At 36.7% G+C, this 26,250-nt stretch overlaps 4 protein-coding genes across 7 annotated transcripts; 2 read left to right on the top strand and 2 right to left on the bottom strand.

The window, feature by feature from the left end:
* The first annotated feature begins 218 nt into the window (after positions 1-218).
* LOC307122253 (patatin-like phospholipase domain-containing protein 2) lies at positions 219-5,590 on the top strand. Of its 2 annotated transcripts, none has more exons than XM_079810261.1 (9): positions 219-521; positions 714-946; positions 1,045-1,110; positions 4,426-4,635; positions 4,727-4,787; positions 4,874-5,005; positions 5,089-5,209; positions 5,282-5,359; positions 5,433-5,590. In XM_079810261.1, the coding sequence occupies exons 1-9, from the start codon at positions 260-262 to the stop codon at positions 5,488-5,490; spliced, it is 1,221 nt and encodes a 406-aa protein (XP_079666387.1). In that variant the 5' UTR covers positions 219-259; the 3' UTR covers positions 5,491-5,590. The 2 variants fall into 2 exon arrangements, with proteins under 2 accessions (XP_079666387.1, XP_079666388.1); XM_079810262.1 differs by having other exon boundaries at positions 287-521; positions 689-946.
* On the bottom strand, positions 5,564-16,752 carry tdg.1 (thymine DNA glycosylase, tandem duplicate 1). Of its 3 annotated transcripts, none has more exons than XM_079810258.1 (11): positions 16,638-16,752; positions 15,990-16,050; positions 11,689-11,855; positions 11,317-11,576; positions 11,146-11,215; positions 9,727-9,862; positions 9,567-9,649; positions 9,387-9,481; positions 9,133-9,304; positions 8,911-9,051; positions 5,564-6,913 (listed from the first exon to the last, which is right to left on the bottom strand). In XM_079810258.1, exons 2-11 carry the CDS (start codon positions 16,046-16,048, stop codon positions 6,777-6,779), a joined length of 1,320 nt encoding a protein of 439 aa, XP_079666384.1. In that variant the 5' UTR covers positions 16,049-16,050; positions 16,638-16,752; the 3' UTR covers positions 5,564-6,776. The 3 variants fall into 3 exon arrangements, with proteins under 3 accessions (XP_079666384.1, XP_079666383.1, XP_079666385.1); XM_079810257.1 differs by having other exon boundaries at positions 5,565-6,913; positions 15,990-16,062; XM_079810259.1 differs by lacking the exon at positions 15,990-16,050 and having other exon boundaries at positions 5,565-6,913; positions 16,638-16,746.
* Positions 16,753-17,169: 417 nt separating this feature from the next.
* On the bottom strand, positions 17,170-24,004 carry tdg.2 (thymine DNA glycosylase, tandem duplicate 2). The gene is made up of 11 exons (XM_079810260.1): positions 23,878-24,004; positions 23,458-23,530; positions 22,955-23,226; positions 22,679-22,872; positions 21,539-21,608; positions 21,320-21,455; positions 20,859-20,941; positions 20,505-20,599; positions 20,251-20,422; positions 18,517-18,639; positions 17,170-18,437 (listed from the first exon to the last, which is right to left on the bottom strand). The coding sequence occupies exons 1-11, from the start codon at positions 23,882-23,884 to the stop codon at positions 18,349-18,351; spliced, it is 1,314 nt and encodes a 437-aa protein (XP_079666386.1). The 5' UTR covers positions 23,885-24,004; the 3' UTR covers positions 17,170-18,348.
* Positions 24,005-24,434: 430 nt separating this feature from the next.
* On the top strand, positions 24,435-26,068 carry uqcc6 (ubiquinol-cytochrome c reductase complex assembly factor 6). The gene is made up of 3 exons (XM_079810256.1): positions 24,435-24,533; positions 25,468-25,627; positions 25,902-26,068. Exons 2-3 carry the CDS (start codon positions 25,520-25,522, stop codon positions 25,995-25,997), a joined length of 204 nt encoding a protein of 67 aa, XP_079666382.1. The 5' UTR covers positions 24,435-24,533; positions 25,468-25,519; the 3' UTR covers positions 25,998-26,068.
* The last annotated feature ends 182 nt before the right edge of the window (positions 26,069-26,250 follow it).

The raw sequence follows: 26,250 nt of genomic DNA, 5'->3' as shown, positions 1-26,250 counted from the left end.
GTATAATATATGATTATATTGAAGCATCCGTGGATTTCGGCTCTTCAATTTTTATGTATTTTTAATAAAACAATTATAAATGTTATATTTGATGATTATTAAAAAAAAGTGCTTTAAAAACAATCACTGCTTTCAAGTTCACTAATGTTTTGACAAAAAAATCACTAGCAATGTCCTCACCACACTATGTTGTTTTCCCCTGTGATCCCTATGATTGCGACACTCTGTTTCGCAATAGTAGAGCGTTGTCAGATCATTAATGACTGAGCCGTCATTCTTATTTATCGCACTTGCACTGCGTAACCTCAGGGATTCATACAGTGTGTTGGAGAACATGCAGGAGTCTGCTAAAGAATGGAATATCTCTTTTGCCGGCTGTGGATTTCTGATGGCTTACTACTGTGGAGTATATTGCTGTTTATTTGAACAGGCCCAGTTTCTTCTTAAGGGGGTGACAAAGATTTGTGGGGCTTCATCTGGTGCTCTCATGGGTGCAGTAATAGCATGCAAAATGTCTCCAGGTAAGTTTCAACAATTATTTGTGGTTTATAAACACCCAAAATTTGTAAAAGATCAAATATTTGTGAAAGGCATTTGTCATGGATCAGACTAATCACACACATAGTTTTAAAAAATATATCCCCAAATCATAACAGATAGAAACCCCCCATGTCATTCAAATTTGTAGTCCTAAAGGAAATTCTATTTTGAAGCCAAATGCTGTGAAAATTTGCTGGAAATGTCCCGAGAGGCTCGGAAAGGCACTCTGGGTGCTGTGCATCCCTCCTTCGACCTACTGAAGATAGTACGAAACTTCTTAAGCCGAGACCTGCCCGATAACGCCCACCTACTCGCCAGCGGACGGCTGTATGTGTCACTCACACGGGTGTCAGATGGGACAAATGTGTTGGTGTCTGAGTTTGACAGTAAAGAAGATCTCATTCAGGTGAACTCAACTACCTTGTTGTCAATGGCTTTTGTTGCCTGATGAATAGATAAGTGTTCATGAGGATTTATGATGTACTCTTTGCTCCCTGTCTGCAGGCTCTGATTTGTAGCTGCTTTTATCCTCTGTATTGTGGTGTGATGCCTCCAAGCTATCATGGAATAGTATGTAGCCAAACAGCCTTATGACTGTAATTTTGTGATAAATTTGCTTGCAGTTTTTCAATTCAAAGGTACACTCACTGATTAAAAAAAAAAAAATTGTTTTAGGGCCAGATTTACTAACAGCGTGAACAGGGCTATTTTTTGCAGCTGAACTTATTGCATATGCATTTGCAGGAGTTTCCCTTTCAGATGCTAAATTTATGGGAGGAAAGTATTTAAATGAATCATGCAGAGTGATTTACTAAGGTTTGCGCTAGTCAATTTACTTGTATTTACCACATAAAAAGCATGTTTTGTGTTGGTCCGGCTGCGTCTGTCCTTTAATTCAGAACTTTCCACTCCCATCAGCGCTTTTATGGGATTGCCCTCTCACGCTAATTTGCCCTGTTTAGTAAATCTGGCCCTTAAAGGGATAGTTTACCCAAAAATGAAAATTGCGTCTTCATTTACTCACCCTCGTGTTGTTCCAAACCGCAAGACTTTCGTTCAGTAAAAGCCTAGAATAAAATCTGTTCAGAGTTTAAAGCGATCCCTGAACCCTTAACCTACCCGTCACTTGTTGGTAGGTTTTTTTGGTTGCAGGGCTGGATTTCCGCTGAGCTGGTTTGGGGAAAAAATCACGCTTCTCATAACTATGGAAGCTTGTTTATGCCACTGAATTAAAAATTAAAAAGTATTTGCTTTTTATCTCACAATTCTGACTTTTTTCCCCTCACAATTACGAGTTTACATCTCGCAATTGTAAATAAACGTATAAACTCGCAATTCCGTGTTATAAAGTTAGAATTGCGAGATTATATCTTGAGAAACATAGTCAGTAACTGCAAGATATAAACTTGCGATAGTGAGAAAAAAGCCAGAATTGTGAGGGAAAAGGTCAGAATTGCGAGAAAAAAAGTCATAATTTATATCTCGCAATTTGGAGTTTATATCTCACAGTTCTTAGAAAAAAGTCGCTATCTTTTACTTTTTCCTTGAATCTGTGGTGGAAACGAGACTAAACGAGTTTGGTCATGTGATCTCACACCCGCCCCATAAGGGAATCAGCTTTTTCTATGCGATTTTTAAAAAAATTTAAAACGTTTTAATAAGGAAAATAATTACTGGGTTCATCTTCCCTTGTCATAAAATCCTAGACTTGTACAGGAATTTCTATCATATTTTGGAACCGTTCTTATAGGATTCCGTTGGAAATAGTCTTATAGGATATTTATGACTTGTCCTATAAGATTAACTGATTCCTATTGGATTCTGAGGGAATTGTCTTATAAGACAATACATAAATATCCTGTACGATCATTTATACAGGGTTTTAATGGGATTGGGTGTCTGCTCTCTCTCTCTCTCTCTCTCTCTCTCTCTCACTCACTCACTCACTCACTCTCTCACTCTCTCACTCACTCACTCACTCACTCACTCTCTCTCTCTCTCACTCACTCACTCTCTCTCTCTCTCACTCACTCACTCACTCACTCTCTCACTCTCTCTCTCACTCACTCACTCACTCACTCACTCTCTCTCTCTCTCTCTCTCTCTCTCTCTCTCTCTCTCTCTCACTCACTCACTCACTCACTCACTCACTCACTCTCTCACTCACTCACTCACTCACTCACTCACTCTCTCTCTCTCTCTCTCTCACACTCACTCACTCACTCACTCACTCTCTCACTCTCTCACTCTCTCACTCACTCACTCACTCACTCACTCTCTCTCTCTCTCTCTCTCTCTCTCTCTCTCTCTCTCTCTCTCTCTCTCACTCACTCACTCACTCACTCACTCACTCTCTCACTCACTCACTCACTCTCTCTCACTCACTCACTCACTCTCTCTCTCTCTCTCACTCACTCACTCACTCACTCACTCACTCACTCACTCACTCACTCACTCACTCTCTCACTCTCTCACTCACTCACTCACTCACTCACTCACTCACTCTCTCTCTCTCTCTCTCTCTCTCTCTCTCTCTCTCTCTCACACTCACTCACTCACTCACTCACTCACTCTCTCACTCACTCACTCACTCACTCACTCACTCTCTCACTCTCTCACTCACTCACTCACTCTCTCACTCACTCACTCACTCTCTCACGCACACTATGTTGGTGCAACTACGTTATGAGACATTCCATACACGTAATGGTTTTGATACAGTACAAACTGTACATTCTCCCCTACACTACCCCTAAACCTACCCAACACACGCGCACACACCAGTGTTGCCACAGTTACTTTGAAAAAGTAACTTAGTTACTTTACAGATTACTTGATCTTTAAAGTAACTAAGTTACTTTACAGATTACTTGATTTTAAAAGTAACTAAGTTAGATTACAAGTTACTTTATTAGTTACATTCATCAGTTGCCGACAACACCTCTGCAGCCTCAACATAAAAATGACAACCGCTTTTGCCAACACTTTATTGGAAGTGCATTTTTAACAGTGACGTCAACAATGTATCTCCTGAAATTGTATCTCCAAAAAAAACTTTTGTCTCATTTTATAAAATCTAAACATGTTAATGAAAATGTACAAATTAATTTGTGTTCTTATTAAATACATTTATGAAAAACTATTTATATTTAATTTCTAATTTATATTTATATATGAATGTAAATAATTATATGGGCCTACACAAATAATATAAAATTACAAGATTTATAGTTTATTGTAAACGTAATGTGCAACTCTGTAAAGGGACAACAAATATATGATCGATACGTGAGCACAATATATTTTTTAATAATCTTTAAGTGCACCAAACTATGAAAATATATGCAAACGCTTCAAAACAGAGCGGCAACAAAGCGATTATGCGCATCCCGCGTGCAGAATGATGCGCTTAAAGCAACATAGAATCAGAGTGTGCAGTGCAGCGCGAGTGCGCATTGAAAAGTTCACGGCATAAAGAGAAGATGAGCGTTGAGCCCACAAATCCTAGTCTACTATGTAGCCTATATCGGTCCAAACATAAGATCCTACAGGACAAAGTGAAATTCCAATAAATAAAAACACAATGCCAAATAAGATTCTAAGAATCCAATAAGATCCTACAGGACAAAGTGAAATTCCATTATATAAAAACACAATGTCCAATAAGATTCTAAGAATCCAATAAGATCCTACAGGACAAAGTGAAATTCCATTAAAATAAATCAGAATGTCCAATAGGATTCTAAGAATCCAATAAGATCCTACAGGATAAAATGAAATTCCAATAGGATTTTTTGACAAGGGTTTTCAATTATATTCAAATAAAATTAAAGTCTTTTGTCATTAAAGTCATAATTTTTTTTTTTTTTACATGTCTGCTTTCAGAGGTATGTAGACGGAGCATTGAGTGATAACATGCCTTTCTCTAGTCTGAGGAACACAATCACAATCTCCCCTTTTTCCGGAGAGAGTGACATCAGTCCTTACGGCAACCCTTTTTACTTCCATGAAATATACTACAATAACGTCAGCATTCATATCAGCTTCATTAATGCACACCGAGTGGTCGTTGCATTCTTCCCGCCAGAACCAGAGGTAGGCTTCATTTCTGATTAATTATTTGATACATTTTCAAAACCTTTCATACTTAACCCCACATAGCCTACATACCCTTGTATTTCATAAGGTCTTGGCTGAGATGTGTCAAAATGGATATGAGGATGCTTTCCGCTTTTTACAAGAAAATAGTGAGTAGGCTAATCTACGCTCTTCCTGAGATAATATTTTGGGTAATTTTGTGGCTGTTTAGATCCCATTTTGTTTTGCTTACCAGAACTCCTAAAGCTCCGAACACCGTTGTCAGAGTTATGGGATCATATTCCAACATCTAAAAAATACATTAGTGAAAACAAGCCAACAGTGACTGGGAATTCTAAAAGTAATCTTCCAGAATCCGTCAAGAAAGGTAAGAAAACAAATAACTGACATAACACCATGAATCTGGAATATTAAATGCAAAGAAAATAATCTCTTTTTCACCACATTTAGTGTTTTGCGAGGCTAGCATGATGGAGAATGAACAAATAAGATGTCCTTTCTCAGTGAAACTGGTTTATTGTCTAATGTGGTGTATTCTGCCAGTGGAGATGGCGTACATCATGCTTCTAAGGTATGTCAAAAATGAGTACAATTAAATATTCCAGTCACTTAATTTCATTCTAAGACTCTGACTGGTATTTAGACTTGCTGAGTGGACTCCAGAGATGTGTAAGATGACATTGGAAATGATTGGACGAGTATGGAAGAAAGCTTTCTCAAGGTTTGAAAGATATTACATATACAAATAATCATATTAAGTGCGATGGATCTAAATAAGAATTTTCTGCCTTCAGTTATTTACATACACAGAAATGTCCAACTCTTCATCAAGACCCCAACCGAACTCACTGAGCTCCACCACTTGTAATACACTGCATAATTACTATTGTTTACAATTATTTCAAATAAAAAAAAAAAATGCAATACCATTTTTAATCATTTTAATGTAACTACACCACTTAAATTGCCTATAAATTAAAGATTACAGATCATTTACAATGTTGAAATAGAATTACACATTTTCTATCAGTTTTCGAGCTCTTATCCCTATTGTATATAATACTGAACACTAATAGAGAAATAAATGCGCACAAGTAGAAATCGGGATAATTGTATTTTAATGAACAACAAAAAGATGATTTTTATAGGAGGAGTCAAAAATAGCACCAAATAAGAGCATGTGGATAATTCCATAAATTATGGCATGCTCAGGATTAGTTCAGCCATCTTCATTTGTATAAATGGTCATACTGTATTCTATTTTACAGTATTGAAGGCGCAAGGCGGAGAGGTGATTGTGTGCATTTTTCTAAACAGTGATGTTGAAGCTTCCTCACAAGGAAAACATTTAAAGACATTTACAATCATCAGTAATTGATCTTGCAGTGGCATCATAAAAGTTCTTAAAACCATGGTTGCATCCGTCCAACATGTAAAAAAGACCCAATTTGTCACATGATGATAGTAACAAAACATTGTTTAAATGTTGTCCTTATGGATTTGGCAGTATGATCTTTAAAATTTACACTTTAAAAAAAATCGGGTAGTTAAAACTTAAAATATTACTACAGAAACAGACAACAATACGTCCCGTCTAAAAATATCAAATGAAATAATAGTGAACGCTCCTTATGAACAAATCAAGTATCAGTCCCTGATATCACATAATGCAATAAACCAGTGCTCAGAACCTCGTACACTAAACTACTGAAAGTAACGTCAATGTCTCTAAACCATTAAATGTAAAAGATGAGTAAATATTCCAATTCCATAGAAATGCTAATTCCTAAAAGGTCTAATTGAAATTCATTGCAAAAACGGTTCTCTTCTTTAATAAAGAGGCATTCGAGATCCCAAAGGCCCCCAATTGAAGTTCAGAGGTACAGTTTCTTTAAAAGCGTAGCAGCCATTGGATTCTCCTTGTGCAAGTTGGGCCACCTTGTATGATACTGTGATTCCTCAAATCGTTCCTGAAATTATAATGTAACAGTCGTCACAGCAGCGCACAGGAGAAAGACACCAGTGCACTTTAAGACTCCTGGGTTCGATTCTGAGAAGATGGGAGGCACAGCATCTCTGGAAGAACACAGGAACTCCTCCGACAGGCTTCATCTGAAGTCCCTCGCCATGGTCTGTCCTCATACACCCCAGGGTTGGGCTTGAGAGGAGCTGCCGATGTCTGGGATCTGATCGGCGAAAGACTGCGTCATCCACTGACCGTCCTGAACTTGGCCAACAGCGATTGGATTCGTTGGCGCCTTCTCAGCTGCGTTGGCTGGAGGTTTGAACACAGAAATCGACATTAAAGGTGTAGTATGTATATACTTTTTTAATGTTAAACTCTTAAAGGAATAGTTCACCCAAAAATCTAAATTATCCCATAATTTACACACCCTCAAGCCATACTAGGTGTATTCCTTCAGCCGAACACAATCAGAGTTATATTAAAATAATATCCTGGCTCTTCCCAGCTTCAGAATTGCATTGAATAGAATTTTTAAGCTCTAAAAATACATCCATCCATCATAAAATTAATCCATACGATTCCAGTGGGTCATTAAATGCTTTCTGAAGCAAAGCGATGGGTTTTTTTATGAGAAAAATATCCCTATTTAAAACTTTATAAACTATAATTACTGGCTTCCGGGACCGGCTGTACGCGTTTTAGAGTCGAGTTCAGTTCTGCCGGAAGGGTGACCTCTGACCCGACTTAGAACATATGACGTGGAAAGATAAGACAAGGAAAAAACTGGCATTTGACACCATGAACTCTTAAATCTGGAAAAATGATACATGAAGAAAATGATATATTTTCACGATGGAGTAAAGTATCCATATTGTAAGAAAAATAACCATATTTAAAACTTTATAAACTGTAAATCACTGGCTTCCGGGACCAGCTGTATGCGCATTCACGGGAGTCGAGTGACGGAAGGGTGACCTCTGACCCGACATAGGACACATGACATAGGCGTAGCATAAGCTCAGGTGAGAACTGACAAATGTGGAAGCACAGAGGATAAAGCGAAACAAATTGCTGGTCACAAAATCGCTCGTAACTCGGGGAAGGAAAGTCCCAGCACGCTCAAACTGGGGTGGGAAGGACCCCTTCGGGCCCTTGCCCGACCACATCCGTCACAGGTCTCGGGGACAGCCCCATATCGCCATAACTGGCTATAACTTCCGACCCCGGGCAAGGAGGACCGTGCGCAAGTCGAAAGGGCACGTCCAGTCCTAAGACTGAACCGAATTTTTAACCTTTTGCCTGGGCCGTTCCCGAGATATAAGCCGACAAAGTATGCCTTTGACCAGGTATAACTCCTGATCCCCGCGGCCCCGGACCTCGGGGTCAGTCTCATTCCATTTGAGCACTATCTATGGCCTGAATTTCAGAATTAAAATGTGTTGGAGGATTTCGATATAAGAGAAGAGAAGCTACGTCGGGTCAGAGGTCACCCTTCTGCCAGAACTCAACTCTCGTGCATGCGTGTAAAATATGGATATTTTTCTTATAAAAACACATTGCATCGCTTCAGAAGGCATTTATTAACCTACTGGAGTCGTATGGATTACTTTTATGATGGATGGATGCGCTTTTTGGAGCTTCAAAAACTTGCACACTATTCAAAGTTGGGAAGAGCCAGGAAATGATTTAATATAACTCCCGATTGTGTTCGGCTGAAAGAAGTCATATACAACTAGGACACCTTGAGGGCGTGTAAATTATGGGATCACTTTCATTTTTGGGTGAATCATCCCTTTAACCCAGTTCATTGACTACTATTAGGAAGCCATTCATAGGTTTATATCCCCCAAAAAGTGTAAAGCCAAGCCGAGGCACCATCAAAACATAGAAAGCGCTCCGCTCAAATCTGTCTCTTTCCAGCTCAACCTTTAGCAAGAGTTTGGGCTACTGTAGCATGCGGAGCCAGAGGGTGCAGCTGGTGTGGGACCATGGCTGACACGTCACATGGGAAAAGACATTCAGTTCAAGTTAAAAGAGTGCAAGTGAAAATTAGCTGCAATTAGACCTTCAAAGAATGAACAGGTCATGAACACGTCAAAAGTGAACGGGGCATTGTGATGCCATGCGCTACAATGGACACTTGTAGCATCATCACCCGTTCAGAAAGACAAATGTTCCAGTTTATATTCCGCTAGTGTCGCAGAAACTACATACTTCACCTTTAAACTTCAATGAAAGATAAAAATGGTAAAAAAAAAAAGAAAAAAATCTTCTTTTGTCTTCTGCAGAAGAAAAATGGTACCAACCTGTCTCCTCCGATGTGGAGAAGTTACAAAATCCATTGCTTTGGCCCCCTTCAGGTGGTTGTTCCCCATAAGCTCCTCCGAAAGCTGCCTCATAACCAGGATCATACTGCTCTTCCTTGACGGCAATCCTCTTTGCGTCCTCTGTAAGAGAGAGGGAAGTGGTTTTTGACACTCATAATATGATTAAGAAAAGAAGGGCAATCATAAAAGTTCTGTTTGTACCTTTGGCCAAGCCCAGATCAAAGGAATATTTCACTTCTTCGACCTCCTTGCTCTTGATCACACCCTTCAGCTGATCTCGGAGCTCTCTGAGCTTGATGTAAAAATGCACTTTGTCCTGAGCACGAGGAAACTGAGCACAGCGGGCGCTGGACGACGGCATTAGGTACAGCGCCTATGGAAAAGCAACTTGTAACTCAAATTTGATATAGTTTTGCTTTTATCATGCAAGGAACCAAAACAAAAAGGTTTCTTACCGTCTCAGAATCAGGAATTTTGTGAGGCTGTAGGCCAAACTCAAGCGTTTTGGGCTTTTTCCCAAATATCTCCCTACAGAACATTTCATAAATACCTGAAACACATGTAATTGTTAAATGCACGTCTTTGTTTCGGTTGTATTCTTCACATTAAGGAATCTGTGGTAGAGAAAAACTTACATTTCCCGTTAAAAACCGCTATGAGGGGCTTGAATTTCTTTAATTTTTCCACTAAGATTTTACCACCTTCTCGAAGTTCCTTGCTGCAGAAGGTAAAACAGGTTAGAAGAACAGCACCGCTTTCACTCATGAATAAAAGCAGCGTGAATATATTCCACACCTAGAGAGATCTTTGCTTCCTGGAGTCGCTCTCTCTACCATATTTGTGAAGCCGATGCCGTATTTCTCAGGCAAACTATCATCGTCCATGTGATTTAGAAGCTTCTCTGTGAATCCGGACAGGAACAGGCACTTCCCTTAAAGATTGACAAAATGAGAGATTTTGAACAGTTTATTTTTAATTATATATATATATATATATATATATATATATATATATATATATATATATACCCCATAATTGGGAAAATTAATTGTAATTAAATCGCATCCAAAGTCAAAGTTTGTGTTTACAAAACGTGTGTGTGTACTGTGTATAATTACTATGCATATATAAATACACACACATGCATGTATATATTTAAGAAATATTTACATGTATATACTGTATATATAATTTATCTTATATATAAATACATTTTTTTTTAATAAAATATAAAACATTCCTTAAATATATATGCATGTATGTGTATTTATAATAATTATACACAGTACACACACATATATTATGTGTAAACAAACTTTTATTTTGGATGCGATTAATCACGATACATTTTTCCCCAGTAATAAAATTATATATATATATCACTTCAATATATTTACAATATTTTAACAATTTTGTCTTAAAAAAACTATTAATATACAAAATCAGACATATATATCACTAACAACAACAGTAATAATAACATAGAATCTTTTTGATTTATCAATTAAATATTTTATAGAAATTCTAAAATTATTCCAGGAGAAACCTTTTTAAAAATGTCCATTTATATATTTTCTGAATAAAAACGTTGTCTAATATCATTTAAAATAGGACTATAATATAGAAAAAAATATATGTTATTGATTATAATAACTATTTACTATGTAAACAATATTGATGTATTTATACTATAATTATATTAATATTAATTAACCCTAACAATATAAAATACCTCTTTTTATTTTTGTAAACAACCACTTTTAAAATGTTATGATATTAATCATTATTATTAATACTACTAATAAATAATATTAAATAATAAATATGAATAATATTTACACTGTTATATTATTAACAGGCATATCAAATATAATACTAGTTTGAAGATCAGTTGAAGATGACTAGGAAGGGTTGACAAATAAAACAAATATTAGTACAAGGCAGCAAATTGGCACAATATAGTTTATATTATATTCAAATATAGTATTTAAATTATCTCATTTATTGATCTAAAAATATTTCTTTTTATTTTTTTTTCTTTTCTTTTTAACTTTTTAGATTAATATATTATTATTATTAATAATGATAGTATTATTATTTATATTAGCAATAAATGTAAATGAAATAATATAAAACATCTAAAATATCTTTTTACATTAAAACATAATAACATAAACATAGTGGTGTTACATAATAGAACTGAAGCCTACTTACAAAAATGATTTCCTGGTCCAGGGAACCATCTTCCAATGTAGGCCGCCATCAACCCTGGATTAATTCCGATCTGTATCATAAAAATGAGATTAATTTCAGTCATTTGAGTTCAATGCCATTTTTGTTTTAACATTCTTTATCATACTTAAGACAAAAACCATAAAAACTTACAATGACATAGTCCAGATTGGGGATAAGGATGTCAGGCAGTGTCTTCTTCATGACTTCCTCTTCCGACATGCCCTTAAAACGATCGACTTTCCTCTTGACTTTCTTGAAGGTTCCATCAATCTTCTCCTGTCCTTCAGCAGGCGGGGCCTCCTTATCCTCCTTAGCTTTCTTGGGTTTGGGTCCAGGTTTGGCTCTGGGTTTAGGTTCAGCTTTGGGTTTGGGTTCTTTGCTCGCCGGCCTTCCTCGCTTTTTAGCAGGTGCTTAAATGGAAAAACAAACACACTTTGACTCACTTAAAGCTACATGACAGATTGTATTCAGTTTGCCGAGCTCAATTCTACTGTTTGATAATACATGGCACTGGAAGACTACCTTTCTGTGCAGCAGCGGCCTGTTGGGTGGCATCCTCTGGATGTACAGGCATCTGCTGCATGACCCCGTCCTCTCTGGGTCCCTCCATCATAAAACCAGCATTGCCATTAGCCATGTGAGGATACTGAGCTTGAAGGGCCTGCAGATGTTGCTGAGCTGACTGAACCCTATTTGAAAAATAAAAACAGGGCCGGAAGTTGTCAGTCCAACTTATACTTCTGTAATTCTACAAGCACATGTTTAACAGCTGCAGTAGGCAATTTCTGAGAAAAGCTGTTGAAAGTGGATCGGAACAAGCGGCACAATACACTAGTAGCCAATCAGCACAAGGGGGCGTGTCCACTCAAGATGGGGGAGGAGAGAGCGTGAGCAAGAGGAGGATTTGAAGACAGACTGTAGAAAGAGAGAAGGCTGAGAGACATTACAAACGAGAAAAGGTCAGAGGAATATCACTGGAAAAAAAAGAAGGGTTATGATTAGGCAAGAGCTTTAGATCCTGCGTATATATTAGAAACGCTTTCCAGCGCTGGAGAGATCTAAGCGGGAAGACCTGAAAACGGACACAGAGGTTGCGTCGTTTCTGCTCCAAGTTATGCTGTTGTTGTAACGTTAGCTAGTTAGCAGTTTTGAGCGTCACTGTTTGTTTGGAACTGGTGTGTTGCTGGCGACTAACAAACAAAATCTTGCTCATCTCTTGTGTACTGTATGTTCATTTTTTTGCTCTTTGTTGTTCATTCTTCATCTATGCTTTATTTTTCACTAGGGCTGCACGATTTGGGGAAAATATCTAATTGCGATTATTCTGGTTAAAATTGCGATTCACAATTTATTTATTTTTACAAATGAAAAACATTTTGTGTTTATACATTAATATGACTAATAATAATTATTATTATTGCTAAATAAGAAATATTTAACAAAATAAATATTACTATTACAATAACATTTTCATTATATAAAAAAATAGAGTATTTAAGTATAAATATAACAATATAATAATATTTATATTTTACAGAAAACTTATTTTGCAAAACAACTGCTGGGTTACCTATTAATATGCAGACAGCCAATGACTAAAAATCATTAGAAAGGTCTAAGGATTTATTGTTAAAAAAATATATGGTTATAAAAATCTGTGCTTTTTGTCTGTGATATCAATTTCTTTGTCTTTAATATGAAATATGAGCCTCTTATGCATCCACTATGGGGGGGGGGAAAGCTCCTGTACATTGAAGAAAAACATATGGCTTGTCATATAAATTTATTTAGAGAGAAGTATTATTTTTCTTATTTTTCATAAAGTTTCATTCATACTGGAAGCCAGAGGGCGCCCTCGAGCAGAAACTCCACATTTGCCTCAGTAATAGTTTTCAGGAAATCCCTAATGTGAAGCTAGTGCTGTAGGCTGAATAATAAGATAGATAGAAACGCTTTGACTGGTTAAACAAACATGAAGACAATAAACACGACAGCGTCAAGATATGGTGTATTTGAGTTCAAGCCTTCTCGGGTATTTTCATAATAATAAAGGATGCAGTGCTGATTGACAGACTTTATCACCGTATAGAAAACTATAACATAGTGCATTGTTTGCCTCATTCTGTGATAAGAAGCCACATCAGCTCACAAACACTCGACTGACAATATGAAGTGATAAGCGAACTCGAAGTGCTTTCAGACGGAGCAGCATTTAATACTGACCACAGAGCTGCTCTTCACTAGCACACTGTGCATATAGTTATTTCATTCAAATCGCAGCCTTTGTACTTTCATAATCGCACATACATAACCCAAATTGCGATTCGATTAATTGTGCAGCCCTATTTTTCACAGAGCTTTATTTAGCTTTGCTTCAGCTAAACATAGACGTTGCATATTTATGAATTTTGGGGGCAGAGCAATGAAGGGAAGGCTGTGTTTGTTGATATTTTAAATAAACCTAAACAGTGTTTCTCAGAAATCACTTACTGCACCTTATATGCTCAAATAGTTTGACCAATATTCTGTACCGATATTTTTTTTGTTGCGATAAATGGCAACATTTCTAATCTATATTGTCTCTAGAATAGCACCCACTGTGGAAACAATGGAGTTTACAGGTAAAGTAAACTATATAAGGCATTATTTGCATAATTACTTCTTCACTCAACAGGTAAAAAATGTAACTGTAAACAAAACGAAGATGAACATACTTTATACACTTAGATTGCAAACATTTGCATAAATATAACAGCATATTATTAATCATGTATTGACTGTTTATTAATTATTGAACAAATATATTTAGAATCACTATACAATAATTGTTTTTTTTTAATCAAATACATTTTAACTTTAAGTGAAAATATAGTTTAAATAATTTCTAGTACATTTCTAATTAACAGTATTACTCAAGAAACACTGAACATTTAACAATCAGACAACATGAAGATAAAAATACATTTGGACATTTTATTATAGCTAATAATTCAACTATTATATATTATAATAACTATAATATTTTTAAATAAATGTTTACAATTAATATAAACATTAAGAAAAAGAATAACTAGAAATAATTACTACTTCTACATTATATTCATCAGACACTTAAACAAAACTTGGTAGCAGTAGTCAAATAAATACAAAAAAAAGAGAGAAAATAAAGTGCCCTCCACTAATATTGGCACCCTTGGTAAATATGAGCAAAGGGAAATAAATCTGCATTGTTTATCCTTTTGATCTTTCATTAAAAAAATTCTAACCTTTCATTGAAGTAAAACAATTGAAAATCTCACTATGAAATAAATGTTTTTCTCTAGTTCACATTGGCCACAATTATTGGCACCCAATTATTGCAATCCTTCTCCCAAGATAACAGCTCTGAGTCGTCTTCTATAATGCCTGATGAGTTTGGCGAACACCTGACATGAGATCAGGGACCCTTCCTTCATACAGAATCTCTCCAGATGCATCAGATTCCCAGCTCAATAGGGTTCAGGTCAGGGGACTGGGACAACAATGGCAGCAGAAGCTTCATTTTGTGCTCAGTGACACATTTTTGTGTTGATTTTGATGTTTGTTTTGGATCATTGTCCTAATGGAAGATCCAACCACGGCCCATAGGATTTCTAGCAGAAGCGGTCGTGTAGATTTTTTTTATCTGTTGCTATTTGATGGAATCCATAAAACCATGTATCTGAACAAGATGCCCAGCAAAAAAAATAGGCCCACAACATTAAAGATCCAGCTGTATATTTAACTGTGGGCATGGGGTACCTTTTATCCCTGTTTGCACCAAACCCCTCTGGTGGGTTTTCTACCAAAAAGCTATTTTTTATCTAGTTTTAGCTGACCATAGAACCAGGTCCCATTTGAAGTTCCAGTCGTATCTGACTACTGCATATACTGGAGTTAGTTTTTTGATGAGTGAGGAGGATTTTTCTTGAAACCCTCCCAAACAACATGTGGTGATGTCAGTTCGTAACATCTTTAGTTGAGTGGAACTTCTTAATTATTGCCCTGATGGCGGAAATGTGGATTTCAATGCTTTAGCTATACTTTGTATTTTGTGAAGCTCAACAATCTTTTGCTGCACATCAGAACTATATTCGTTGGTTTTACTCATTATGATGAATGATAAAGGGGATTTGGCCTTTGTGTTTCCTCCTATCTATGCTCCTGTGGAACAGGAAGTCATGGCTGGACAATTTCATGTTCCTAGTCACCCTGGTGTGCTAAAAAAAACAAAACAAAAAAACAAATATGAATGGGAATATACTCCAGAGATATTTTACTCATGATAATCTTCACGGGTGCCAATAATTGTGACCAATATGTTTCCAAAAAAAAGAAAGATAAAACATTTAATTCATAATGTGAGTTTGTTTTACTTCAATGAAAGGTTATAATTTTGTGGATTTTGCAGATTTATTTTCTCAACCGCCTTTGCTCATATTTACAAAAGGTGCCGATATTAGTGGCGGGCACTGTATCTCTAACACAAATAGGTGGAATTTTTTATTAAGTGTGTAGTTTGAGAAAAGCATAGAATTAATGCAACCCGCATCTTATTTTTTTGCTGCAAATGAACATGTTAATAATTGCAGAAGCACAACAGTTTTCAAAACAAACACAAGTGGCAACATCAAGGCAGGTTTTCAATAACTCTCGTTATTGGTGACTCGTGCATTGCGGTACAGACAGGTTAGTAGCATTCAAAATCAGACTGAAGTGCTGAATGTTATTATAACAGCATAATAAAAATCAGTGGGATCGTAATTAATCTTGGCGCCAATTGATGACAAATGGGGGACACTCACCATTGTTGGAGGTATTCCGAGGGGGCATGGGGCAAAGATCCATAGAGCCTTTCATCCATCTCTACGAGATTTACTTAAATAAATCAGTATTTGTGTTCATATCAACAGCAATTTCAGTGGTAGGAGAATATTTATAATGCCCTTTCTATAGGCTTACTTATATAGATTACTTTAATGGTAGTATAATGAATAGGTTCAGTTATATATAATACTCCAAAATGCATTCCTAAGTGAATATCAAAACATATCCAGTCTAGGTTGGCTTACGTGTATAAACCAGATCAGAAAAGGTTCGGTGTGCTGGATTTTAAACACTCCACGTAATCACAATGCACATCTCGCACCACTTTTTTTGCCACAGCAGGCAGTAGTTTACTTTAAACTGCGCAACATTGCGTACTTAAATACATTTAGCCATTACATATTATTCCAGCAGGTAAACGGCAAAGATATATAGTTTTCTTAACGAAAAATAAAGTATGTGATACTGTTAGCATGATCGGCTAACGCTGGCCTAGTGTGCCAATTCATTGAGTACAATGAATGATGGTCGCTAGCTAACTGTGCAACGCGCTTCTATCGATATAAATCGCATTTCCATAGTGTTATTAATCAAATTAAGCTATTATTTGTTAAATTAATACATACCGTTGTGATATGATTCGCACGATAGTCCACTGAAATGTTGATTTTTCTCGTTTTAGTAACAAAACCGGTGAAAGCAACAAAGACGAGACCAACAGCGAGAAATCAATTTGACAGTGGAGCGAACCAAAACACCCGTACTGGGGGTGTATTGAGCCCAGTATGTCTATTGCTTTCGTTTAATGTAAAAATTAAAGGAAATAAATCATAATTTAATATTTAATATACTTATTCTAAATGTATAAACTGAAAACGTATTCCAGGATTTTCGTTTTTACCTCAATTTTAGTATAGCTGTGAAAAACCTTACCCCTCTTAAGTTAATAGTACGATCCCGGTCTCCTGTGACATTTAAACGCTTCAAAACGAGCTTCCTATTGGCTGCGCTTACATAAATAACAAATTCTCTTCTCGTTTAGCAAAAAAGAAAAGTTGTTGTGGCCACTTGCACCTCGTATTGCTGTTAATAAACGAAAAACATTTTTCACGATTTGAAAATAGAAACAGCACCCAATTGTACAATATGTAGCCAATGGTGCTTCGACCCCGATACATTTTTTATTTAATTGTGACTGAGTGACTAACTAATACACATGGCATTACATAATATTTGCTTTGCTATTTGCTTTTATTTGCCTTAAAACAGTTCCATTAGTAATACATACATATAAAAAATAAAATACAACTTACAGAATAACATACATAGTACAGAATTCTCACAGCAACAATGAAGCTGGGTTATTATGATGCAACAAAACAGGTATAAATGGTACTAAACAGTTATGCCCACTGATGGCAAAATAAAAATTCTAAAAAGTCTAAAAATACCATTCAAAATGAGGTAAATTGAGTGATCGGTATTCAATAAGCACCATAATGTGGGATTGAGCATGCCATATTAATCCATGCATTGAAGGCATGCACAGTGATAAACCTCTTCCAGAGGCCAGTCATGGTTTGCAAATTTGTAACACTTAAAACACTTCTATTGAAAAACATCTGCATGTCAAATATTAGGTCTTCTCAGAATAATCCAAATAGCACAGAAATGTATAAATTTTGTAAATATGAAACTATTTAAGAAAAAAAAAAAAAAAACAGTCAACATACATTACCATTAAAACGTTTGGGGTCGGTAAGATTTTTTGAAAGAAGTTTCTTCTGCTCACCAAGGCTGCTTTTATTTAATTAAAATATAGTAAAAACAGTAATATTGTGAAGTATAACTACAATTTTAAATAATTCAGAAATCATTCTAACATGCTGATTTTGAGATCAAGAAACATAATTCTTCTTATTATTATTATCAGTGTTGGAAACAGTTTAACTACTTAATACTTTTGTAGAAACCTTGTGAAATTCATTGATGAATAGAAAGTTTGTTTCTTAAAAAAAAAAAAAACTAACCGCAAACTTTTGAACGGTAGTGTATGATTGATAGTGTTTCCTTAAAAAAAAAATAGAGGCACAAAATTAACAAATGTCTCAAACAGAAAGTCTCGCATTCATTCAAGCTCTCAAGTAACAAAGCTTTGTTGCACACACACACACACACACACACAAATCATATACATTAAATATTCCAGGTAATGACTCAGCATCATCACTCAGAAACATAGCCAAAAAATATTAAATAAAACAAAAAAAATGTTTAGTTGGTCCTTCTCAGTACATGCAGTGTATACAAACAGTCTTTGTGCGATAACTACTTTTCTCAGGTTGTTCGGTTGTTGTTGCTACATCTGATGTCTGGAATCTGGTCTGCAAACGGCTGCATTGTCCACCGGTTGTCCGTAACCTGGTCTAGAGATTGTTGACAATTATTACAAGCACCCGACACATAAAATTGTTCATATTCTTTCTGAACACAATTTGTATGTGCCTGTATCTGTAGAAGGAGGGACTCCAAATGCTTGCTGTGGTTCCCTCCACGATCCATGTGCACAGGTCTTCTCATACTCCGGGTCATGCTGCTCTTCTTTGATTGCCATTCTTTTGGCATCCTCTGGAATAAACAACAACAAAAAACGTTGGTTAACAATATGTTCTCGCGTCACCTTGGAATATTGTAGCATTTATTATAAATTATTTATCTGTTGTGCACATCATTCTTTTTTAAATTCATGTCCCCTTGTAATCTTTAAATCAAAATAACTTCCCTTCCCTCTTGCAACGACATCTCTTCTCTGATGACATGTTTACTGAAGCGAGGGCAGGACAACCGGTCATTCACATGAGATCGACCAATAGCAAACCACAACCATCCAATCGATTCCCCATGGAGAAAACCGAGTCCCGCCCTACATTTTTTCTTGCTTGAGAAGCCATTTCACTCACCTAAAGGATTATTAGGAACACCATACTAATACTGTGTTTGACCCCCTTTCGCCTTCAGAACTGCCTTAATTCTATGTGGCATTGATTCAACAAGGTGCTGAAAGCATTCTTTAGAAATGTTGGCCCATATTGATAGGATAGCATCTTGCAGTTGATGGAGATTTGTGGGATGCACATCCAGGGCACAAAGCTCACGTTCCACCACATCCCAAAGATGCTCTATTGGGTTGAGATCTGGTGACTGTGGGGGCCATTTTAGTACAGTGAACTCATTGTCATGTTCAAGAAACCAATTTGAAATGATTGGAGCTTTGTGACATGGTGCATTATCCTGCTGGAAGTAGCCATCAGAGGATGGGTACATGGTGGTCATAAAGGGATGGACATGGTCAGAAGCAATGCTCAGGTAGGCTGTGGCATTTAAACAATGTCCAATTGGCACTAAGGGGCCTAAAGTGTGCCAAGAAAACATCCCCCACACCATTACACCACCACCACCAGCCTGCACAGTGGTAACAAGGCATGATGGATCCATGTTCTCATTCTGTTAATGCCAAACTCTGACTCTACCATCTGAATGTCTCAACAGAAATCGAGACTCATCAGACCAGGCAACATTTTTCCAGTCTTCAACTGTCCAATTTTGGTGAGCTCGTGCAAATTGTAGCCTCTTTTTCCTATTTGTAGTGGAGATGAGTGGCACCCGGTTGGGTCTTCTGCTGTTGTAGCCCATCCACCTCAAGGTTGTGCGTGTTGTGGCTTGTCAAATGCTTTGCTGCATACCTCGGTTGTAACGAGTGGTTATTTCAGTCAAAGTTGCTCTTCTATCAGCTTGAATCAGTCGGCCCATTCTCCTCTGACCTCTAGCATCAACAAGGCATTTTCGCCCACAGGACTGCCACATACTGGATGTTTTTCCCCTTTTCACACCATTATTTGTAAACCCTAGAAATGGTTGTGCGTGAAAATCCCAGTAACTGAGCAGATTATGAAATACTCAGACCGGCCCGCCTGGCACCAACAACCATGCCACGCTCAAAATTGCTTAAATCACCTTTCTTTCCCATTCTGACATTCAGTTTGGAGTTCAAGAGATTGTCTTGACCAGGACCACACCCCTAAATGCATTGAAGCAACTGCCATGTGATTGGTTGATTAGATAATTGCATTAATGAGAAATTGAACAGGTGTTCCTAATAATCCTTTAGGTGAGTGTACGTCACAATGACTAAATCGCAATTTCCATTTCATGCCGACTTTATAATGTGAAACTCTTCACCTTTGGCCAGAGTCACATCAAACGTGTAGTCTGTCTCTTCGATCTCCTGCGTCTTCACCTCTCCCTTCAGCTGATCCCTGAGCTCTTTAAGCTTGATGTAGAAGTGCACTTTGTCCTGAGCACGAGGAAACTGGGCACAGCGTGGGCTTGATGATGGCATCAGATAGCAAACCTGGACAACAGAACCTCATATCTAATCAATATGCAACTTTAAACAGGACACTTCAACGTATTATCAAGAAAGAAACTCGTACCGTCTCCGTTTCTGGCACTTTGTAGGGTTGCAATCCGAACTCTAAGTTCTTGGCCTTCACTCCAAAAATCTCCTTGCAAAATGTTTCATAAATACCTGAAATAAAGGAGTACATTTCACAATGGCCTGATTTCAGACAAGGCTTAGATTAAGCCAGTATTAGACCTTATAATAGTTCAGTATTCAATTTGGATATTTGGACAAAAAAAAAAAAAACATTACTGGTGTCCATCTTGAGACAAAACAATGGCACTGACATATTTTAAGATATGCCAGTGCAAGTTGCTTTCAGTTAAAACAGCTCAAACATGCATATTAGTCTGGGACTATAATATAAATGAGAGTTTAGTCTTACATTTTCCATTGAACACAGCGATTAAAGGTCTGTACTTCTGAAGCTTTTCCAAAAGCTGGTGGCCACCTTCACGGATCTCTTTGCTGCAAAACAATACTTTTTTATTTTTCAAATGTACTCACATCAAGCATCTTCTAAAGTAACATCAAATTAGGGCAAAAACTCATTTTAAGGTGTCACATTAGTGAAATGTCAGCTACATTTTCAATAGTGTATCATCGTATGAAGCGCAGCTCACAAGGAAGTCACTTTCAAACCAAGCAGCTCTCTGTTGGTCAATGCAGCGAGTTTGTGAGACCATCTTGAACCCATTGTGAAATTGTGGGGAAATCTTTCGCCCTCATGTGAAATTTCCAATCGCGTGGATTCCAATTTAAATGATTAGATTTAATCTGCAAAAATTGGCCATACAGTTGTAAATGTGACCGCACCTTTTTTCACATATAATGTTAAACTCTTACTTTGATAGGTCTTTACTCCCAGGTGTGGTCCTCTCCACCATATTGGTGAAACCAATGCTATAGCGTTCAGGTAGTGTCTGATCGTGCATGTGGTTCAGCTGTTCTTCAGTCAGCCCAGAGAGAAACAAGCACTTCCCTATAAGACATTCAATTAAAAAAACAAGTATAAATATATAAACAGCCTTTTACAAAGAACAAAATCTGCTGAATGATACATACAAAAATGGTTCCCAGGATTAGGATAATGCCTTCCCTTGAAGGCTGACAACAGTCCAGGATTGATGCCGATCTATAAAATGAGCAAATATGTCATACAATAAAGAAATGTAAACAAACAAATATGATATACACCGATCAGGCATAATATTATAACCTAATATTGTGTTGGACCCCTGAAGGTGTGCTGTGGTATCTGGCACCAAGATGTTAGCAGTAGAACCTTTAAGTCCTGTAAGTTGCGAGGTGGGGCCTCCATGGATCGGACTTGTTTGTTTAGCACATCCCACAGATGCTCGATTGGATTGAGATCTTTGGATTGAAATTTGGAGGCCAAGTCAACACCTCAAACCTTGTTGCTGTGCTCCTCAAACCAGTCCTAAACCATTTTTGCTTTGTGGCGGGCGCATTATCCTGCTCATAGAGGCCACAGCCACCAGGGAATACCGTTTCCATGAAAGGGTGTACATGGTCTGCAACGATGCTTAGGTAGGTGGTACGTGAGTAACATCCACATGGATGGCAGGACCCAAGGCTTCCCAGCAGAACATTGCCCAAAGCATCACACTGCCTCCTCCGGCTTGCCTTCTTCCCATAGTGCATCCTGGTGCCATGTGTTCCCCAGGTAAGTAATTTGAGCTACAGTAGCTCGTCTGTTTGATTGGACCTACACGGGCAAGCCTTCGCTCCCCACGTGCATCAATGAGCCTTGGCCACCCATGACCCTGTCGCCGGTTCACCACTGTTCCTTCCTTGGACCACTTTGGATAGAAACTGACCACTGCAGACTGGGAACACCCCACAAGAGCTGCAGTTGATGCTCTCACCCAGTCGTCTAGCCATCACAATTTACCCCTTGTCAAACTCGCTCAAATCCTTACGCTTGCCCATTTTTCCTGCTTCTAACACATCAACTTTGAGGACAAAATGTTCACTTGCTGCCTAATATATCCCACACACTAACAGGTGCCGTGATGAAGAGATAATCAGTGTTATTCACTTCACCTGTCAGTGGTCATAATCTTATGCCTGATCTGTGTTATATATATATAGTTTATGATTAATTATAAGAAATTAATACTGAATTTATAGAATAAATAAAATACAGATCAAACTTGCAGACTATTTAAAACAATAACTCACAATCAGCATGTCAAGATTATGTGTGATGACATCTGGCAGCTTTCTAGCCATGACTTCCTCCACGGACATGCCGTTGAACCGATCTAACGTCCTTTTTGCTTTCTTGGCAGCCTCCTCAGCCTCCGTCTTTTCCTTTCCTTCACCTTTTAGAGGCCTTCCCCTTTTCTTTCCTTTTGCTGTAGTTGTCGGAAGGACTGCGAAGCAGATTTTTGATACATTGTACAAATGGGCTGCAGAAATATCCCAGTTAAAAGGGTTGTGAGAAAAAGACTGTACCTGGTGGTTGGACAGAGGGTTGATGATGCTGTTGAGGTTGATCCAGATATGGGTCTTGATGAGGTTGATCTAGATATGAATCTTGGTGAGGCTGATGAAGTTGATCCACATATGAATCTTGATGAGGCTGATCCAGATATGGATCTTGATGCACTGATAAATCAGTCATGATTTTGTCCTCCATGGGTCTCTCGGTGTACTGGGAGGCATTAACCATTTGGTGGTACTGCGGCACCTGCTCCGGCTGGTACTGCTGGGGACTGGTTTGATACCTGAGAAAACAAATGTACAAAAACAGAGAGAAACACTGCACTTACTTGATAAATTTAGGAATAATCTGACCTTTTCTTTGTCAGTGCTTTCACATTTACCATACACCATCATATCCCATTTTGAGAGCATTTGACGAGATGTTAATCTTAATCACATTATTAAAAAAATCACTAGTTTATTTAAAAGATGTATAGACTCTTTTGGGTTCTTTTGGGGCTGGGCAAACTTACCAGTACTGAAGATAATCCATAGGGGCCGTCAGAGATGAATACTGCCTGTCTTCCATCTTAATTGGTGGTCTTACTTTAATAGATTAATATTCATGTTTATGTTACTAATATGCCAGCTGGTAAACCACACCTCCCTTTGTTCAATCTCTTGTTACATCCGTCCCGTTTTCACTAGGCTTGGCTTATTAATTAAACATCACAAGATAATATAAAATACACATATTATCTAGAAGAATACATATGTTAAAGACTATTGTAGCCTCCTGTTGTGGGCAACACTTTAGGATGCAGGCAGCTAACTAGCTCATTGCATTCAATAAGCCAAGAGCTGTATGTGGACAATTGACCGCATACAAGCATAACATAACTCGTTTCGTTACATACAGATATATTTCTGTGCGTTTGGTTTATGAATCTTACCTGCCATATATATTCTTCAGACCTTTTCTGGCACATATCAGTATTTAATGCAGAAAATATGAGCTAAATGATGCTACACATGATGAATGAAGCCGGTGTAAGTAAAAATGTCAACAAAGGCAAAGCCTAAATTCAAAACAAAAGTCTCCGTTTTACTGACACTATTAGGTATGACATGATTGCACATATTTAGATGTGAAGCTTTACATTTTTAATTATTTATTATAGATAACGATTTTTAAAAATAATTTTAAAACCTCAATACAAAGAACCATTCGTGCCGAACTTAAATCCATACTTTTATTCAATAAAACGGTAGTTTTCTCATGGCTGGCTTCACATTGTTGGACTCTACCATTATTTACTAAGGGGAAGTGCTATTTGTTCTCTTAATACATTTCTATATAAAACACATCTCATGGTATGCATGAAATGACTAGTGTTCAAATAAGTAATTAAAAAGTCATTTAATCAATTTAAGTATTTTTCATCATTTGCTTAGTGAAATTAGGGGAAATAATGAATTGCAGTACACCCCATCATAAACGTGCTGTACACACTTCCAAAGCAAACATGTGAGACATGTAACGAACCTTTACTGCTGAATGTCGTAACAAAACCACTCTGTAATGTTATTTCGACTATAACTTAACAAGGTTAGTATATCGTTCTCCATATTTTATCCTGCTTAATGTGGGAAATATAATACTGTTGTCATTTAATAGCACATTTACTTCATTTGTTGCTACGTTTAAGATAGCTAGCAGTGATAAAATGACCTTACAGCAAGAACGGGTGTAATTAAATTGACTGATAAAATACTTATACTCACTTGCAATGCTTAAGTGTTCATTTATTTCTTTTTTTGAGTTGCATTGAAATAAGCATTGATTGACCTATATGAAAGTGTATATTACTCTCTTGTAGACTAGCTGTAGTAAGGTAACGTTAAACCTAGGAAAATAATAATGGTTTATTATGAGTATTGTCAAATCGATTAATCACATCCAAAATAAATGTTTATGTTTACATAATATATGTGTGTGTACTGTGTATAATTATTATGTATTTATAAATACACACTCATGCATGTATTTAATTAACATTATTTGCATGTAAATATATAATTTCTATAATATATTTTAAATGTAAATAATTTTTTTAATATAACAAGTTTTTCTTAAATATATATGCATGTGTATGTATTTAAATATACAATTATACACAGTTCACACACACATATTATGTAAACACAAACCTTTATTTTGGATGTGATTAATCACGATTAATCGTTTTGACAGTACTACTTATTATTATAATACTTTTGATAAAATGTTATTGATAAAAAGTGTTATTATTATTTAAAATAGACATTAAATAATTTAAGATGGTTGTAAAAAAAATTGTTAACATAACCTAAATATTTCCTTCCTATTTAAATACTAAGGCCTGGTTTCACAGACAGGGCTTATATTAAGTTAATTTAGTTCAACTAAACAATGACACTGACATATTTTGAGCTCAACGTGCATTATTAGGTCATTTTAGGTGAAACCAGAGTCCGGCAATAACTTTTTTTCCTCTCTTTAGGTATAAATTCTCTTAATTGGCAAAACATTCGTCTGCCAGCTGAGATTTAAGGATGCCAGCAGGGGTATCTTGGCCAAGATATCTAAGGATGTTTGGAGCCAGTGTGTTGTCAATGTTTGCTGGAGCGCAGGTTGTGCATCAGTATTACCGTCCTGATTTAGTAAGTTTCCAGATCAAGTTTTGTGCATTTTCACCTGTTTAGGTGTTTGTACAACCTTCATGCTTGTCTGTAAAAGTGAATGGCCATTTGCAACCCATTTTACATATTGCCTGTAGGGATTTTATTTATTTTTGGAATGACATGCATCAATACATGTTCTAAATTCAAGTCCAGGAATGTGTACAAATAAATTAGACATATTTTAATTTCATGTTGCTTAAGTACAGCGTAAACAATGTTCTTTTTATTTATTTTAATTCTTCTTAAATTATAGACCATTCCAGAGGTCCCACCAAAGCCTGGAGAATTGCAAACAGAACTTCTTGGCTTGAAAGAAAGACAGACAGACTCATTGTCTCAGAAACAATGACCCTTTTTTGTTTTTGTTTCATGGCTACTGTGTATAGAAACATAAAATCATTTTTTTTTTCAAAGCCTGAGTAAAATGATACAAACGTTATTTTATTCTGTGAATAAAGCTATTTATATGTGTACTGTGTTTCCGTTTGTCATATAAAAGAATCAACATTGTTTTCTTTATACAATTGTTTTTGTGTTATTATACCCTAATTCAGAGTTTCTCTAACCATTTTAGTTTATAATGCTTTTATTTAGGAAAATAT

This window comes from Gobio gobio (assembly GCF_949357685.1).
Source record: "Gobio gobio genome assembly, chromosome: 25".
Lineage (NCBI taxonomy): Eukaryota > Metazoa > Chordata > Actinopteri > Cypriniformes > Gobionidae > Gobio > Gobio gobio.
Note: the sequence above shows the minus strand (reverse complement) of the source record. Positions and strands in the feature narration are given on the sequence as shown.